Source organism: Macaca fascicularis, chromosome 1 (assembly GCF_037993035.2).
Source record: "Macaca fascicularis isolate 582-1 chromosome 1, T2T-MFA8v1.1".
Classification (NCBI taxonomy): Eukaryota; Metazoa; Chordata; class Mammalia; order Primates; family Cercopithecidae; genus Macaca; species Macaca fascicularis.
This window is the reverse complement of record NC_088375.1, coordinates 114,939,391-114,958,238: the sequence shown is the minus strand read 5'-3', so window position 1 is coordinate 114,958,238 and position 18,848 is coordinate 114,939,391. Positions and strand designations below refer to the sequence as shown.

Sequence of the window (18,848 nt, the reverse complement as noted above, 5' to 3'; positions counted from 1 at the left end):
ATGACGAGTTGATGGGTGCTGACGAGTTGATGGGTGCAGCACACCAACATGGCACAAGTATACATATGTAACAAACCTGCACATTATGCACATGTACCCTAGAACTCAAATAATAAAAAAAAAATAAAAATAAAAAAATTTAAAAAATAAAATAAAATAAAGTCACATGAACGAAAAGGTCCCACAACTTTTACTTTTCCCTTAAAAATATTTAAGTGCTTATTTCTCTTAGGTCAATTAATTAGAGCTCTTTTAATAGACGTTGCACGCATAACACATACATAGCCACACAGACAACCAGATTCAGTAGCTATAAGATTTTTTTTTTTTTTTTTTTTTTTTTTGCTAATTTCCCAATTGGATTATTGGCCTTTGGGTGAGGCCCTTTAAGAACAGGGCTAGAAAAACAGTTTCCAGGGTCTAATAAACAAGCATAACTGGAAGACAAAGACAGATTTTGAGAGGTACTTATTTACCTTTAATTCCAGGGGCTCCATAAGGAAACTGGAAATTTTTCCCAAAATGGGATTTGTGGCACCTTTTGTGTTTTCCCAAGGAGTCCCAGGCAATCAGAAGTCATTTTAGGGTTTTTCATGCATGCACCGAGAGTGGTAAGATGGAGTGGAGAAAAGTAATTCAGTTAACTGAGAAAAAACCTTTTCCAGGAAAACAAGATATGTGAAGAGAAAAACATAAAGGCCTTTTGAATATACTCACAGCTCAAATATCCATTTTAAATAAGCTCAGCACTCTTTTTGACTGGGTTATGTGCAGGAACTCCCTGCGATAATGAGAGGGATTTTTAGAGAAAGACCTCTTTCACAGACACTGCTTGATGTGCGACAAATCACACATGGAAAAAGAGGGACGTGAACGCAAACAATGCCTGCAGTCCCAGCCACTTCCCAGAGAGGGAGAATAGCAGAGGTGGTTTTTAAACGTGTAACAGGTAGAGAAGGAGGAAAAGCAGGGTTTGTGGCTGAAGGCTTGGGGACAGGAGGGGCCACCAAGTCAGAGGGTTCAAACAGGCAAGGAGCAGATGTAGATGGATGAGAACACAGAGGAGGTTCATCTGCAGGGTAAAAAGGGGCTTCAGAGGAAGAAAAGACCAGGGGAGGGTTTTTATCAAGAAGAAAGATTTCATGAGTGGGTGCAAGCTTGACACATGGAGGGTTGGGATCTAAGTAGAAGCAGAAGAAAGCCTGAATATAGAAAACCTCTTGTCATTTGACATTCCCGGTTATGAAGTCGCCAAGGTTCCTGAGAATTTGGAAGTTAAAGGTGCCATTTTCAGGCCATCTGCTGTCATTGTGTAATTTGTATTGGGGCCAGGCCATGTTGCAATAAAAAACCAAACACGTAAGCCAAGTTTGGCGAGGTTATGAAGGAGACAGCACAGTGGAGAGGGCATAGGAATGTGGAATGGTTTGGCACCCATGTAGACTGATGAGAAGAAGCCGACGGTGTCTCTTTTTGTTCTAGGTGTCCCCAGACAAAAGACAGAGACCCGGAATACTCTTTCTAAAGAGGATAGTCAAGCTGAGAAAAAACTGGGTGTCCCCAAGATTTCCTCTAGCTTAGTCCCGCTAGTCCTCCAAGGACCGGGATGGTAGACCTGACTTTCCTGGGTACCGTGAGAAAGTCAGGGGAGGGCAAATTTTACCAGTCAGCTGGATTAGTGTCTGATGCTGGATGTTCCAGTTGGAATTGGCAAAGGGCCTCTTAGACTGGAGCCGCACAAGGAAGAGAGAAAGAGGGAGAGAGGAGAGAGGTAGAGAAAGAGAGAGGATGAGGGAAGAGGAAGGGAGAGAGTGAAATACCCACTGCGGGTGGGTGGAGGTGGATTCCCAAGACTGAGGGTGTTGAGAACTCCAGGGAGTAGCCCTGGCCAGAGCCTCTCAGTTCCCTTCAGGTTACTTGTCCTCCTCATGAAAATTGCTCGAAAAGTGAAGTAGGAGAAAAGACGGGGCCAGTGACCAGAGACCCCCAGAATCCAGGAGTTAGCTCAAGATGAGCTGCCATTGCCCACTGTTTCCTGGGTTGCAAGAGAGCCTCTGCCCTCAGCACTTGTCCTGGGTTGTGGCACCAAATGTAAGAATTAAAGGGGAAAGAAACACGAAATGTGGCTTAATAGTCAAAGACAGATTTATTTTAGAGAAATAAACCTGTGGCTTTCAAACTGGGTTCAATGAAGGGATTTTTGTAATGCAAAAGAAATCCCCAAGGAAAGAAAGCGGCTTGTTGGAAATTGACAGTCTACCTCTTTTTTTCCTTAAACATTGGAATTCCAAGAGCCCTTGCATTGGCATAAAGCTCTGTTTTCATCTGAAGACTCCACTGGAGAAAGGCCCACTTTCAAGTTCACTTATATAGTTGTTGGAAGATTCAGTTCTTCTAAGGTTATTAGACTGAAAGCCTCAGTTTCCCCTTGACTGTTGGCTGCTCTCAGTTCCTTACTATATTGTCCTCTCCAGCAGGGCAGCTTGCTTCGTCAAAGCCAATGAGAAAGAGCAATTGTAAAAGCAAGCTGAAAGTCACAATCCTTACTAACCTAATCATGAAAGTGACATTCCATCATTGTTATTATATTATACTAGTTAAAAGCAAGGTACTAGGTTCAACCCACCCACAAGGGTACAAATACCAGGAGGTAGAGCTCACTGGAGTCACTTTAGAAGCTGGCTACCATACCATTACTGTCAGCCTCTGGAACTCTTGGTTGAATGGCATCTATTTGACCTCTCCTCTAAGATAATTGGCAGACAGAGTAATAAGTAGGAGATGGAAAAGAGATTTTGCTAAAGCCTCTCTTTTCCTCATACTATCGCTGGGGCTGGTGGTCCAGGGGTCTTATTCCTTGAAAGCCATATGGGCAATGAGTTTCACCACCCTGTTGCCGTAGTCAAATTCATTGCCATACCAGGAAATGTGGAAAAGGTGGAAGAGTGCATGATGCTGTTAAAGTTGGAGGAGACAACCTGGTGCTCAATGTAGCCCAGGATGCCCTTGAGGGAGCCTACCAATGCTGCTTCACCACCTTCTTGATGTCATCTTATTTGGCAGGTATTTCCCAATGGCAGGTCAGATTCACGACCAACATATTGGTGGTGGGGACACGGAAGGCCATGCCATTGAGCTTCCTGCTCAGCTCAGGGATGACCTTGCCCTCAGGCTTGGCAGTGACAGCAGATGTAGTGATGATGTTCTGGAGAACCCCATATCCATTATGCCAGTTTCCTGAACGAGCCATCCACAGTTTTCTAGGTGGCAGTGATGGCATGGACTATGGTCATGAGTACTCCCATGACACCAAAGTTGTCATGGATGACCTTGGCCAGGAGTGCTAAGCAGTTGGTGGTACAGAATGTATTGCTGATGATCTTGAGGCTGTTGTCATACATCTCATGGTTCACACCCATCACAAACATGGGGGCATCAGTAGATGGGGCAGAGATGATGGCCCTTGTGGCTCACCCCTGAAAGTGAGCCCCAACCTTCTCCATGGCAGTGAAGACAGCAGTGGACTCCACGATGTACTCAGTGCCAGTATTACCATATTTGATTTTGGTGAGATCTAGTTCCTAGAAGATGGTAATGGAATTTCCATTGATGACAAGCTTCCCATTCTCAGCCTTGGCAGTGCCATGGAATTTGCTGCGGGTAGTACTATACTGGAACATGCAGGGCATGTAGTTGAGGTCAAGGAAGGGGTCATTGATGGCAACAATATCCACTTTATCAGAGTTCAAAGCAGCCCTTGTGACCAGGAGCCCAAATATGGTCATATCTATTCACTCCAGGCTTCACCTTCACCATGGTGTCTCAGGGATGCAGCTGGTGCTGCATGAGATGTGGCTGTCTGTCGAATAGGAGAAGCAGAAAGTTACAGCATATTATTTAACCCATAATTATCATATTGAGAGATTGTGAACTCTGATGCCAATAGGCGGTGACTCAGATGGGTATCGCTTGACGTAGCAGGCTGACATCCCCTGAGAATGTGGACAATTCAGTTGTCTCAGTATCAGTCGTTTAAAAGACCATTCTTTTCCCTCATTGAATTTACTTTTGTCAAAATCAATTGAGATTTTGGCCATTAACTCACACATAAGTAAAAATTCTCTCAAAATGGGTTATAAGCCTAAATTTCAGGGGTAAACCATACACTTCTTCGAAAAAAATGTAAATTAACATGTTCATGACCTTAAATTAAGAAAAAAAAAAACTTTCTCTGCTAAACAAAAAAGTTAAAAAATGAGACATGATCAAAACTAAAAATGTTTGCTCTTTAAAAGACATCAATAAGAAAATGAAAAGACAAGCCACAAAATGAGAAAAAATATCAAATCATTTATTCGACAAAGGACTTGTATCCAGAATATAAAATACAATTACAACTAAAGAACACAAGGATAAATGACCCAATTTTTAAATCAGCAAAATATTTGAACAGTCAATTAACCAAAAAGGTGTAAGAATGGCCAATAAAGCACATGAAAAGGTGGTCAGCATCACCAGTCAGCAGGGAAATGCAAATCAAAACTACGATGTGACACCACTTCTTACCCACTAGAATGCCATAATAAAAGAGAAGGACAATAACAATTGGAGGAAGTGAAAAACAATGATGTGAAAAATTGAACTACTCATGCATTACTGATGGGACATACAGCCACATTGGAAAACAGATTGCCAGTTTCTTAAAACGTTAAAGATACATTTACCATATGACCTAGCACTTTCACTCCTAGCTGTCTACCCCAAAGAAATAAAAACCTATGTCCACACAACACATGAATGTGAATATTCATAGCAGCTTTATCCATAATAGTCCATAAAGTGGAAACACATCAAATATCGATCAACTGATGAATGAATAAACAAATGGGAGCCATACATACAATTTAATAGGGTTTGGCACCTAAAAGGAATAAAGTATTGATATGTGCTACAACATAGATGAACCACAAGAGTACATTAAGCTGGCCAGGTACGGTGGCTCACACCTGTAATTCCAGCACTTTGGGCAGCTGAGGTGGGTGGATCATTTGGGGTCAAGAATTTGAGACCAGCCTGGCCAACATGGTGAAATCCCACCTCTACTAAAAATACAAAAATTAACCAGGCAGGATGGCAGGTGCCTGTAGTCCCAGTTACTCTGGAGGCTGAGGCAGGAGAATCACTTGAACTTAGGAGGTGGAGGCTGAAGTAAGCCAACATCACACTACTGCACTCCAGCCTGGGCAACAGAGCGAGACTCTGCCTCAAAAAAAAAAAAAAAAAAAAAAAAAAAAAAAGTATATTAAGCTAAGAGAAAGAATAGAGAAAGAATATCACATATTTATATAGTGTCCAGAAAAGGCAAATCTGTAAAGTCAGTGAGTCAATTAAAGGTTGCCTTGAGCTGTGAGTAAGAGTAAGGAATGGTGACTGATAAGCATGAGGGATTTCTTAGGAATGATAGAAATGCTGGAAAACAGGATTGTGGTGATGGTCCACACAAGTATAAAATTTTACTAAAAATAATTGAACTGTCCACTTAAAACAAGCAAATGTGATGTCAATTACACCTCAATAAACCTGTTTAAAAATAAAAGAAAGTTGGTATTATGGTTCCCAATCACTCTTGACCTTTGTTTTATTTTTCCCTTTCTTTAGGGCTTATATTTATTGCTTCCACTCAGAGACTCCAAGAGACATGAGCTGAAATCTACCAGCCTCCAGAACATTCAACAGCTGAAGGAATGTCTGGCCCTACCCTGAAGGCGGTGGGGGGATCTGTAAGGTGCACTCCCAGCATCTGCTACAGCAGGCAGACGTGTGTGATGCACCTGGGTGATTTTAGATGGTGCTCCACAAGTCTCAGCAAGACCCAGGGTCTGTAGATAGTTCTGATAGCTTCAGAGAACAAGCTGCTACATCTTGCAGCACAAAGCCAACCTTTCCTAGGCAAGTGGTTTTGAAGCATTGGTCATCAGGTCCAAAATAGAAGATGAATGTCTACAACATGGGAGGAGGGCAAGACCCAGAGAGGGGCGTCAAACTAAATCATTTGTAGAGTAATTACTTTCAACAACTGCAGAAAATGTTCTTTTCAAGTGCTTACGGCACGTTCACCAACGTAGACCATATGCTGGACCATAAAACAAGTCTCAGTAAATATCCAAGAATCAAAACCATACACAGTGTATGCTCTGGCCACAGTAGTATTTAATTGGAAATCCATAATAATGAGATATCTAGAAAATCCCCAATTTTAGAAAACAAGCAACACGCTTCTGAATAACACTTGGGTCAGAGAAGAAATCACAAGAAAACATTTTAAATATTATTAACTGAATGATGATAACCCAATACATCAAAATGTTGGCTACAGCTAACATAGTGCTTAAAGATAAATTTACAACTTTTAATGCCTATAGGGGAAATAGGAAAGGAGTAAAGAAAAACAATTTTCTATGCTTTTATTATCAGAATCCTGAAAAACGGGGCTGGGTGCGGTGGCTCACGCCTGTAATCTCAGCACTTTGGGAGGCTGAGGCGAGCAGATCATGAGGTCGGGAGTTTGATACCAGCCTGGTCAACATGGTGAAACCCCATCTCTACTGAAAATACAAAAATTAGCCAGGTGCGGTGGTGGGTGCCTGTAATCCCAGCTACTCAGGAGACTGAGGCAAGAGAATTGCTTGAACCCAGGAGGCAGAGGTTGTAGTGAGCTGAGATGGTGCCACTGCACTTCAGCCTGGGTGACACAGCAAGACTCTGTCTCAAAACAAAACAAACAAAACAAAACAAACAAACAAAAACAGAATCTGAAAAACAAGAGTGAAAAAAAAAACAATAAATGTAAGCCAATAATAAAAATAATGAAAATCACGAAATAGAAAAATAAACAATAGAGACAATCAACGGTCAATTTTTCTGTACTCCCTGCACAAAACTTCATTTCAACAAAATTTTATATTTAAATATATATCCAGAACCACAGAGATCTTAGGAGAAAAAATTAGGGAAATATAAAATAAAATGAGAACTGTGGGAATAAAAATCAGAAAGTAGTTGCCTATGAGGTAGACTGGGGGAAGGGCAGGGAATTAACAGGGAACAGGCAGAAAACAACTTTCTGGGGTGAAGGAAATAGTCCATATCTTTTTTGGGGTGCTACTTACATGGGCATATATAACTGTCAAGGTCCACTGAACTGAACACTTAAGACCTGGGCATTTTAATGCATGTAAATTATATTTAAATTTTTTTAAGTAGAGAAAAGCGTCTTGGGAAGCTTATGGCAGTGATATTTGGGCAGTTCTGGGCATAGGTTTCAGAAGCATTCACAGCATATTCAGTTCAGGGATTTGCTGAGAATGGTTTTGCAGCCAAAAATATGGGATAAGTTCAAACATCTATGATACGAGTCCTTGGGGCATAAACCACAAATCCCCACTCTTGTGGTACAGGCCATATCAAGTGGTTATCACTAGAGAGCTTCCCTTAAATGATGTTCTTCCTCTAGGAACCCAGAGCTCTCCAGGAGAAAATGACAATTGAGGTTTTGGATATATTGGGTAAGAAAGAAAGTCACCTCACATAAAACTCAGTGATTGGAGCTGTCACCATTGCAAATTTCTAAACTTTGCAAGACAGCAGCAACATTTTAAATGATAGTCTGAGAGAGGAAATAAGACAATGGGCTAACATGGATTTCCCTCCAGATGGATTTACTGAACAAGGGCACAATTCAAATTGCACTTGGAGATTTCTCCTGGTCTAGTTTAAGTTCACAAATTGTGGATCCCAGACAGCTAGTATCAACTGACTAGTGTCCTGTGAAGGCTAAACCGAAGACTCTTTGCCACACTGCAGCATTAGGATGGGACTTCTCTTCCTGTTCCTGGAAAGAATTAGAGATATAACCCAAAGGTCACTATTTTTCTGAGATAAGGGATCCTGCAGGAGGAGAGAGCAATAAGTATGTGGCCAGAGATCAAAGTGATAATAGCTGGGCCAGAAGCCACAGTGCATAAAGCTTCAGCCCTGCCACAGGGGATGAGGGGACAAGTACTTCTACTCTTCTGTCCAGCTTTTAACAATCGAATGGTTAGAACTTTTTCACTTTCTTTCAGCTACTCCTGGCAGTGGTAAGGACACAGAATGTTTGCAAAAAACATGGGGTAGAGGAAAATAAGGCATCTGTGTGAGTGTATAACCATTTGACATCTCTTTTTAGTCCTCTACAGGGTCACCCTAGAATCAGATCTGCTCCCCAGCATCTTCTGTTTCCTGGCGAAGTTTTCCTGCTACTTTGGATTGGCCATGACGGGCTGGAGCTGCCTTGTGACAGGAGCAGGAGGGTTTCTGGGTCAGAGGATCATCCGCCTCTTGGTGGAGGAGAAGGAGCTGAAGGAGATCAGGGTCTTGGACAAGGCCTTCAGACCAGAGCTGAGGGAGGAATTTTCCAGTAAGTAAACTTGGGTCATGGGTGTGTGGTTCCATCTTAAACCCTGGATGCATGGAGGGGAAGGTGGACCTTGTCTAGCAAGTTATTGAAATTTGAAGCCAAATCTAAGCCAATCTCACATCCAAAGTCATCAAAAAATAAATATTAAATAGTATACAATGGCATAGTATGAAAGGTACTGGATGGGATTTCCAGAGACTGGATTCTGGCCCTGACCCAGAACTTGAGAGGCAGCCGCCTCGGCCTCCAGGCCTCTTTTCTTCTCATCTAGAAAATCCCACACTAGTTCTTATTCTTGTCTGCAACTGTTTTATGTTCTGAAGCTTTTGTCTTGGCAATTGCTGTACAACATTCACAAGTGACACCATTACACTGGAGACCTCAGCAGTGGGTCATTGTCTCGCTAGACCGTGCCAGGCTGTGTTTTGTTTTGTAGCTTCCTTAGTATCTTTAGTGAGGAAAAAATAAAAGGAAGTGGAGGTAAAGATGAGTTTATAAGGGTGTGTGTGTGTGACAGAAAGAGAGGAAAACAATAAGGGGGAGAGAAAGTCAGAGACAGAGACAATACGAAAGACAGAGAAATAATGAGAAATATATAGTGAGAGAGAGAGCATCAGAGAGAGAGAGTGTGCATGCACAGTGCAAAGCACAGAGCAGAGACAGAGTAAAAAGCGGTATAAGGCCAGATATGCCTCATTTAGATTTCGCATATATGGCTTTAAAAAAAAAATTTACCTCTGTTGCTCATCATCAAAAACAAATTGATTGCAGAATTTGCTGTGGCAACTCCTTTTACAAATGGCCCTATGAGGCAGGTAGAAAAGGGGTCATATTCAACTGGACAATGAACGCATCAAGGTCCAGAACCATAAAGCAACTTGCTAAGGCCATCTGATTGATGTGCAGCAGAGCTCAGACCAGAGCTTTATCCATAGGCTATATCACTTGGTCCCAGAACTGATGCTTAGCAAAGTGGATTTTCAGTCTCTCCCTTTGCCCCTTGGTGTGTCCCAAAATGATTCCCTGTCTTCCTCTCCAACCCAGGGGATTTGGGGGACTGTGTGTCTACATGGGGGCTCTGGCTGCTCAGAGGGTCCTGCCCTGCCCACAGAGAAGCCCCCACTTGACAGCACTCAGGAACCACACCCAGCACTCTACTTTTGATCTTCTCTGACCTCTTGAAATGTTTCATTTCTTCTGCCCTCTGTTTTAATGGTGTCTTTGATAAACAAATATTAACACATTACCAATATTAAATGCTTGTAATCCTTGTGTCTCAGCAATATTTACAATTTAACATCTGAAGCCAGAAAAAAGCAGTGCTCAGCCTAGTGATATTGCTCCCCTAGGGCAAAAATGCAGGGCATATAATAGATAGGCAGGATTCTGTATGAAGATAAAAGCAGAGAATCCTTTCGGTGTTCTTTTTGTGCCAGGCACTTGGCCAAAGGTTTGCCGACTCATTTGCTCCTCATAACAACCCTGTGAGATCGGTGATATTATCCTCCTTTTTTACAGATGAGGAGATAGAAACAGAGAGGTTAATTAACTTGTCGAAGGTCCTACAGTCAGAATATGGCAAATCTGGATTTGAACTCAGACAGACTAGTGCAGCATCTGTGCTCTTAAGCGGTAGTTTGTCTTACAGCTTCTTTGGGCCTTCCTCTAGCTCAGCTTAAACCATAAAAGTGACTCCATTTAGTCTACATAAGACACTTGCCAAGTCTACGGTGCCTTGGAGAAGAAGAGCCATGACTTCATCAACAAAGTCCCCTTTCCTAGTCCCTCTAGATCCCTGGGAACTCACTGGGGAAGAGTCCTTTTCTCTCAGCTTTGAACTACTTCCACTTTGACACTCCTTTGAGCCAGTCTGTCTGAAGTGGCAGCAAAGAAGAAGCAGAGGAAGGCAGCAGGAAGGGCAGAGGTGGAAATAGAACCAGAGAACATCCCACTCTCAGGTTGTTACCCACATGGCCACCAGCAGCCTCTTCCCTGACTCCCCCACTCCAGGACCTTCTTGGAGTTGCCTGACAATGGGAAGAGGTTGGGAGTAGACAAAACACGGCAGAGGCATCAGGAGAGCAAGTAGTTCTGCTTGTACCCAGGAAGGAATTTCTCCAGCTTTGAATTTTTCACTCTGAATTTTGCTCTCACTGGTCTTTGGTCTTTGTTGCCAATTTCAGTTAAACTGGCTAATTCTTTGGAAAAGAATGATTAAACAACAGAAAAGTTGGTATTAAACAGCCAGTCCTGCACCTGGCGTACAGGGTACAAGCTTGGAGGCAGGGTGGGCATGTTTAAGCCTTCAAAAGAAACGTGACCTTAGATCTGTCCCTTAACCTCTCTGAGACTCAGTTTCCTCACTGATAAAGTGGGACTCAGAATACCTAACTCATGAGATAGCGGTAAAAAGAAATAAACCTCCTGTAAGTTGCATACAGATTATAAAGCACAAATGAGTGTAGAGTATTTATCTGAGCTCCATGTAAAATGGTGTTCATTTTAGGAGCTAATTCCAGATGATAACCTTACTGGCAGCATCACTTCCTGTGGATTTCAGAGGAACCTGAAGACAATGATGTTGTAACCACTGCCTCTGGCTAGACAGCTGCGATGTTAGTTCATTGGTGGTTAACTCATTTTCAGCTTGGCTACCTGCTTTTGATGATACCTGATAAGAGTTTTTCAGAGAATTTCATCATTGAGGCCCACCCACAATTCCTGAGTAATGGCTCCACTCTCCTCCCAGTTGCCCAAGCAGGAAAGTGTAGGTGTTATTTTATATTATCCTTTTCCTCTCAGCCCAGCTCCAATAGGTACCAGGACCTTCAAGGTAAGGTCTGAAATTCAAACCTGGTGTTTCTCTCCCCTCCTCTGCTTCCACTGCTTCCAGTCCTCACCTAAACTTTGGCACCGACATTCTGATTAATCTCTTGATCACCTGGCTTTCTCATATGCCCTATACCAGTCCATTTTATATCCTCAAGCCAAGATTAACTTCCTACACCACAATCCTGCTTCTGTTTCTTTTTCTTGTTTGTGTTTTTGTTTGTTGGTTGGTTGGTTTGGGGTTTTTTCTTTTTTCTTTTTCTTTTTCTTTTTTTTTTTTTTTTTTTTTTTTTGAGACAAGGTCTTGCTCTACCACCCAGGCTAGAGTGCAGAGCTGTGATCGCGGCTCACTGCCAGAAGCCAGAGACTCCAGCCTCCATTTATCCTCCCACCTCAGCCTGCAGAGTAGCTGGGACTGCAGGCACACGCCACCATGCCCAGTTATTTCATGTATTTTAATAGAGATGGGGTTTCCTCCTGTTGTCCAGGCTGGTCTCAACCTCCTGCACTCCAGTGATCCATCCATCACAGCTTCCCAAACTGTTGGGATAACAGGCATGAGCCATGGGGCTTGGCCTTTTTGTTATCTTATTCCAAATATAAATACAGGGTTTTCTTTAACGTGGTGCTGGTGTCCCAAAATTATGATTCCATACATGATTTCTCATTACTTACAGAATTAACTTCAAATTTTCCCTCATACTCTCTACAATCACCCTACTCTCCTTAGAAAATTTGATGAGCTTCCCATGACTCTAGAATGCTTATATTCTAGGCATACCTGACAGCTCACTGCTCAGATTACTTTTCTAAAATGAGATGGGCAAGAAACAGATGTTTGCTCTTTCCAAATAAATTTATACATATGCTGATTTCTGTGCCTTTTTTACTTGTTCCTTCCAAAGAATGTACACCCTCCTCTTTAACACCCTGCTCTAACCATTCTTGAACACCTGTGTAACATCACCTTTATCAGAAAACTTCTCAGCCAGATACAGAAATCATTCCAATGACCTGACCCGTGTTCACACAGAGCTCCAGAACAAGACCAAGCTGACAGTGCTGGAAGGAGACATTCTGGATGAGCCATTCCTGAAGAGAGCCTGCCAGGACATCTCGGTTGTCATCCACACCGCCTGTATCATTGATGTCTTTGGTGTCACTCACAGAGAGTCCGTCATGAACGTCAATGTGAAAGGTACGGTAGGCTGGGGAGGAGATGAAGCAAGGTGGGGAATTAAGGATCACAAAGAAGGTCAGGAAGGGAAGAGAAGTTCCCTCCACTGAATACCTGCTGTGCTCTGGGCCAAGTGCCTTTGTTGATCACTACCAACTAGGGAGTTTAAGCCTGCTAACTTTAGTTTTTTAGATGATAAAACTAGGACTGAGAGATGGCAAGTAACTTGTCCAAGGTCTCCCAGGCAAGTAAGCAGGTAGGAGAGCTAGACTTTAAACTCACCCCTATGTGACTCCAAAGGCTGTGGAAGCTCTTTCTACTGTGGTTCCAATCAAAAGTCAACTAATCTCTGACTTCAGACTCTCGATATTCAGCCACCCCTTGCCTCCTGGGCAAGAATCAGACCTTGGAGGTGCAACTGTAGTCACCATTTTGAACCTTGTGTGTAGGCTGATGAGAACATTCAGAGCCCTCCTGCCCACTTCAAAAAAGAAGTCCTCTCAAGAGAACTAGCAAAGCTGGTTCAGAGGTCTGTCAGGACAGAATTATCCGGCACATGCCTTCCCACAAAATTTTTTAACAATAAGATTTTTCCAGTATCAAGAATACAATCTCTTCAGCTCACCACAGGGCCCACTATTCCAGAGCCATTTCCAGCCAGGTGCCCAAAGTGCACCCTCATTTAATCCTCATCCCTTAAATGCTTGAGGTTTCCTTTCAAAGTATGGCTTTCCAACTACCTTAAATTCAGACACATTTCCTTAAGGAATCTTCTCATAAAGTCTCACCCTCTGATCTCCAGAGTCCAGCCTCTTCAGCACCATAGCACCCCAAACTCCAATCTGGCCCTCCATATTCAGTCTACTCTGACTCTTTTTCCAAAGCAACCAATTGCTTTTGAGTCTCCAGCACTGAAAGAAAGAAAGGAAGAAAGAAAGAAAGAAAGAAAGAAAGAAAGAAAGAAAGAAAGAAAGAAAGAAAGAAAGAAAGAAAGAAAAAAGAAAGAAAAACAAACAAAAACAACTTCCAGTTTCTACTTACCCATACCTCTAGGTACCCCTACTGTGCAAGGAGGGTGCTAAGAGTAACCAGTTTTTTATTTTAATTACTACCCTTAACAGCTCCCAAAAGGAAGGGATATGAAATGACAGGGGAAGTGTTAGAGGCATCTGTTTGCTAGAACCATTACCACTCCCAGGCTTAGAAAATACTTCAAAATGTTGGTCATTTCCCCCTTGAAAGTAAACTAACTGCAAATTTTCTCTGCCACAAGATTAATTTTTGAAAACATGAGGCTGTCTCTTCAGAAACTCAAATTGCACGGAGACATTAAAATGGCTAAGAATACAAAAATTTGTAAATAAAAATGATCCTTTGCCTGGGAAATCCCTTCCTTCTTCAAGGGAAGGCACTATGGATACCTTCATGAGCTTGGCTTCTACACAACTCAGGAGAGGTTGCAAGCTCCTCCCAGTGCAGGTGTTACCAGCAGAGGGCACACTCCTCTCCCCAGTCCTCCACCAGGCTCCACAGGAAACACCAGGACAGGGTTTAAAAGGAAGGTTTATCACCTCCACTTTACCTAACTGGGTGAACAGAGTCACAGCCAGAATTGGGAAGCAGCTTTCCTAGGGAACACACAATCAGGAAAAGAGTGTGGGTTTCCAGCAGCTCCCCACAACCCACTGTTTGCTCAATGACTCCAGGATGGTCCTTGTGACAAAGTTTTATTAGAGCCCAGCGACATGAGAAAAGTACCAGCAATTTCATATATATTGAAGAGTTTATATTGCCCATATACAATGGTGTACGTGTGTGTGTGTGATGTGAATTCAACTGCCCATTTTTGCCTAAGGACTGGAACTGTCCATATTTGCAGAGTATAGCCTCCCGATTTTTCAGATTTCAAACGATCTGACTTCAATGCTACTGATTACAAATTATAATTTTTCAATACCTTTACTTGGCAAAATAAAAAGTGATAACCCTAGGTCCCTTTGCAAAGTTAAAGTACACACACACACGTCCATGAAACCCAAAAGTCTAGAAATTCTTACCTCCAGAACCCACATGTCAGTTCCTCTTCGTTTCGATGTTTTTCCTATGGCTGTAGTATGACCCGATCTCAGTCAGAGACACAGAAGAATGTGCCCTCAGTCTGTTACAACCATTATATTTGGCAGTAGGGAGTGGGGCACATGGATCTGTGCTTGTGGTTGGACCCTCTTAGGGATATATACTGACACTGACAGTATGCTCTTCGTGGGCAGGTACCCAGCTCCTGTTAGAGGCCTGTGTCCAAGCTAGTGTGCCAGTCTTCATCTACACCAGTAGCATAGAGGTAGCCGGACCCAACTCGTACAAGGAAATCATCCAGAACGGCCACGAAGAAGAGCCTCTGGAAAACACATGGTCTGCTCCATACCCATACAGCAAAAAGCTTGCTGAGAAGGCTGTGCTGGCAGCTGATGGGTGGACTCTGAAAGACGGTGGCACCTTGTACACTTGTGCCTTAAGACCCACGTATATCTATGGGGAAGGAAGCCAATTCCTTTCTGCTGGTATAAATGAGGCACTGAACAACAATGGGATCCTGTCAAGTGTTGGCAAGTTCTCCACTGTTAACCCAGTCTATGTTGGCAACGTGGCCTGGGCCCACATTCTGGCCTTGAGGGCCCTGCGGAACCCCAAGAAGGCCCCAAGTGTCCGAGGACAGTTCTACTACATCTCAGATGACACGCCTCACCAAAGTTATGATAACCTTAGTTACACCCTGAGCAAAGAGTTCGGCCTCCGCCTTGATTCCAGATGGAGCCTTCCTTTAGCCCTGATGTACTGGATTGGTTTCCTGCTGGAAATAGTGAGCTTCCTTCTCAGGCCAATTTACACCTATCGACCACCCTTTAACCGCCACATGGTGACATTGTCAAATAGCGTGTTCACCTTCTCTTACAAGAAGGCTCAGCGAGATCTGGCATATGAGCCACTCTACAGCTGGGAGGAAGCCAAGCAGAAAACCGTGGAGTGGGTTGGTTCCCTTGTGGACTGGCACAAGGAGACCCTGAAGTCCAAGACTCAGTGATTTAAGGATGACAGAGATGTGCATGTGGATGTTGTTAGGAGATGTCATCAAGCTCCACCCTCCTGGCTTCATACAGAAGGTGACAAGGGCACAAGCCCAGGTCCTGCCTCCTCCCTTTCACCCAATGGCCAACTTATTGTCTTCCTCATGTCATCAAAACCTGTGGAGTCACTCGCCCAACAGGAAACTTTCTGTCTTAATCATATACCAGAGGAAAGACCATGTGATTTGCTGTTACCAAATCTCAGTAGCTGATTCTGAACAATTTGGGATCTCTTTTAACTTGACTGTCTCTTTTGACTACCGTAGCTCCATTTCCCCTCTTAAATGAGAAATGATTTCCTTTCTTTTTAATCTTCCATTTCTTCACATAGTGTGACAAAAAGATCAATAAATGTCTGAATGTTTAACATGGAGGGAGGTGTGAGTTATGTTAATACATACTTTCCTCCTTTCTCCTTCTGTTTTAAGGTGTTGCCATCTCCAATTTAGAAGAGTAGAATAAAACCTGGGCTGGGGAGAGGGCAGAGTAGTAGGAGGGCCAGAAAGGGCAGATGAAGACTGAATAAGCTCTACTAACTTTCAGGCATGTACCACATGACCTACATATGACATATATTATCTCATTTAATACTCATCAGAAACCTGTCTGGTGGGGGTGACTAATCCCATTTTACCGCTGAGGAAACTTGTTCACAGTCACACTCTGATTAGCGGCTATAACTGCTACCAGGGAGTTGGCCTTGAAAGTACTTATCTTTCCACGGAATCACGCAGCCTGAACTGGTCTTGTCAGTGGTACAGCAGAGCACTGGAGCATGGGGTACTGATACTTGGAAGAGACCCATCTCCCTTGGGTTACCTCCTTCTTGCCCAATCCCATGCAGGGGACTCTCTGGAACCCAGGAGAATCCCTGGGGAGCATCTGGAAGGGTTTGAATGTCTTACCAAAAGGCCCTGAGCAGGGGTGAGTGAAGCAAAAATGCCTCCAGCCTCCACCTTCAGTGCCGATTTCCTTGAAGGTCTCTAGAACACACCTGGCTATATGTGTGTTAGTCATTCTGATCATACATAACCCTGCATTTCACCCTTTCAAATCACATAGTGAAGCCACACCATGTGTTCCTGAGTAAGTAAAGGGAACAATTTAAAAATTCCCCCAAAATGTGCTTTCTATTCAGCCCAAGAAGTAGAAGTCTACTGTCCCACATCCCCAGATTTAACTGCCTCTCTCTTCTTTCTCCTTCTGTCTTGAGATCACATCCTTTCCTCCTTTATTCTTTCATCTCCTTAGCCTCTTTCCTTCCCTCCAAATCCCCTTAAATCATTGACTCTCTCATTCTTCTCAATTTCCCTGAGGAGAGGAGACCAGTCAAGACAAGCTTAGGGACTTCAATGATGACATAGTCATTAATCAACCAAAGGAGCAACAGTCAAAACAAAAACAAAAACAAAAACAAAACCACTGTCAGGGCATCAGTGACAGAGCTGAACTGAAGCGGGTGAGGAGGTTGCTGTGGGTCCAGAGTGTGGGGAGAGGAAAATTGTCTCCCTCTGGACCTGGGTGTATCACAGTCATGATGAGAGTCATATCCAACTTCAAGATGCCTTCTTTCTCACACACGAAATTTACAGAATATTAATCAGTTGAATTTGATTACTGCAAAGAGATAGTTTCAGTACTCATTCTGAAGGGAAAAGGTAAACACATTCTGGTCCAGAAGAACAGGTTTCCACCACCATTAACATGTCAAGAGTCAGATAATCAGCACCAGCATCGGGGGGAGTGGCCCCAGGCAGTAGGGTAACATGGAAAATGGAACACCATCCTTCCCCAGTGCTGCACAAAATGCAAGAGCCAGCATCTGTCCAGCTCTTGAAACGTATGCACACCGTCTATATGTTAATGCAAAATAGCAGTGGAAGGAAAGGAGGGTGGCGGAATTTTGGAAAAGGGCCCCTTTGGGTCCCTTTTCTCCACCTGGGTGGCTCTGCAAGGCAGCTGGCAAAGGAATGAATGAAAGCACCAGCCAGCACAGCCTGAGCTTTTGCTGAATGTACCATCTTGCCCTAGCATAACATGGGAAACCTTGATATGAAGACATTTCCCCTGTCCACCTCCCACCCCCTGCAGCCCCCAGCCCAAAATTCCTAAAGTCATACTTACAGTTGGCAAAATAATTCACCACAAGCAGGTTGGGCAGGCAGGGAACAAAATCAGCCTTCACCTTCACCCTTAAATGGTGTTGAAATGTGTAAGCATTTCTATCTCTCTCATGCCTGTCTCCCTAGCACTGAGCACTATGCCCGGCACTTGCCCACTCAGCTGAGGGGTGAACTTCCTAGGAGCTCTGCTCCTACTGAGACATAGCCTTGGTTCCCGGGGAAGGCCAGCCATTCACAGATGGTATCAGAACACCCAGGCAGAACCACTCCCTACTTCAGCTATAGTAGGTCCAGAAAGGCATCTCAGTGGACTGTCTTCAGTGAATAAAAAGAATGCATGGAACTACTTTCAATGAATCCCCGGTCTCCAGGAACTGAACTCTGTCAATCCTTTTACTTGTGTTGAACGTTCTTGAAATAGATGTATGGGAATGCCAGCTTGAACGCAGCATGTACAATGATACCTTTTTCAAACTTCTTAAACAGAGGGAAACATGGGATATGGAACAACTTGCTGCCCACCTCATTGACTTCCAAAGCTGAGCACTCCCAGCTCCGGAATGAGGCAGGGCACCAGCTGGGTATAGAGGGCACTGAGAACTGTGGCCTGGATCTCAGGGGAGCAGATGGAAATTGAAATACATTGGAATGTGCTTTGGGTTAGTAGAGGTGACCTTGACAACACAGTCTGGCAGCAGAAAACTGCAATCTGCGTGGCACTTGAGATTGTGACAGGGAGACAGGGGAACAAGCATTAACAGCAAAGTTAGAGATAGCTGGGCACTAAGGCTCATGTCTATAATCCCAGAATTCTGGAAGGCCAAGGCAGAAGGATCACTTGACCCTAGGATTTCAAGATCACCCTGGGCAACATAGAGGAGACTCCATCTTTACAAAATTAAAAATGTGTTAAAAGCCAGTTAGGGCTCGGTGGTGTGCACCTGTGGTCCCAGCCACTCCCAAGGCTGAGGTAGTAGAATCACTTGGCCTGGGAAGTTGAGGATCACGCCACTGCACTCCAGTACTCTGGGTGACAGAGAAAGACCCTGTCAGAAAATAAGAAAACAATAAAGAAGAAAAAATGGTTAGAGGAAAAAAAGAATGTCTGAATGAATAATGTCAGCACTGGATTCCCC

The 18,848-nt window shown here is 43.5% G+C and overlaps 1 protein-coding gene and 1 pseudogene across 1 annotated transcript; one reads left to right on the top strand and one right to left on the bottom strand.

Annotated features, from left to right (window-relative positions):
* Nucleotides 1-2,241: 2,241 nt before the first annotated feature.
* On the bottom strand, nucleotides 2,242-3,816 carry LOC102133201 (glyceraldehyde-3-phosphate dehydrogenase pseudogene; annotated as a pseudogene).
* A 4,232-nt stretch (nucleotides 3,817-8,048) lies between these two features.
* LOC102133592 (3 beta-hydroxysteroid dehydrogenase/Delta 5-->4-isomerase type 1) lies at nucleotides 8,049-15,956 on the top strand. Its single transcript, XM_045364633.2, has 4 exons — nucleotides 8,049-8,138; nucleotides 8,228-8,458; nucleotides 12,321-12,485; nucleotides 14,735-15,956. Exons 2-4 carry the CDS (start codon nucleotides 8,314-8,316, stop codon nucleotides 15,544-15,546), a joined length of 1,122 nt encoding a protein of 373 aa, XP_045220568.2. The 5' UTR covers nucleotides 8,049-8,138; nucleotides 8,228-8,313; the 3' UTR covers nucleotides 15,547-15,956.
* Nucleotides 15,957-18,848: the final 2,892 nt, after the last annotated feature.

What these genes read in the sequence shown, in the direction of transcription:
- LOC102133592 (XM_045364633.2), top strand. Translation starts at nt 8,314, where the DNA reads ATGACGGGCTGGAGCTGCCTTGTGACAGGAGCAGGAGGGTTTCTGGGT. An exon ending in GCTGAGGGAGGAATTTTCCA is followed by an intron (nt 8,459 to 12,320) that starts GTAAGTAAACTT and finishes GTGTTCACACAG; the next exon opens with AGCTCCAGAACAAGACCAAG. An exon ending in CATGAACGTCAATGTGAAAG is followed by an intron (nt 12,486 to 14,734) that starts GTACGGTAGGCT and finishes CTTCGTGGGCAG; the next exon opens with GTACCCAGCTCCTGTTAGAG.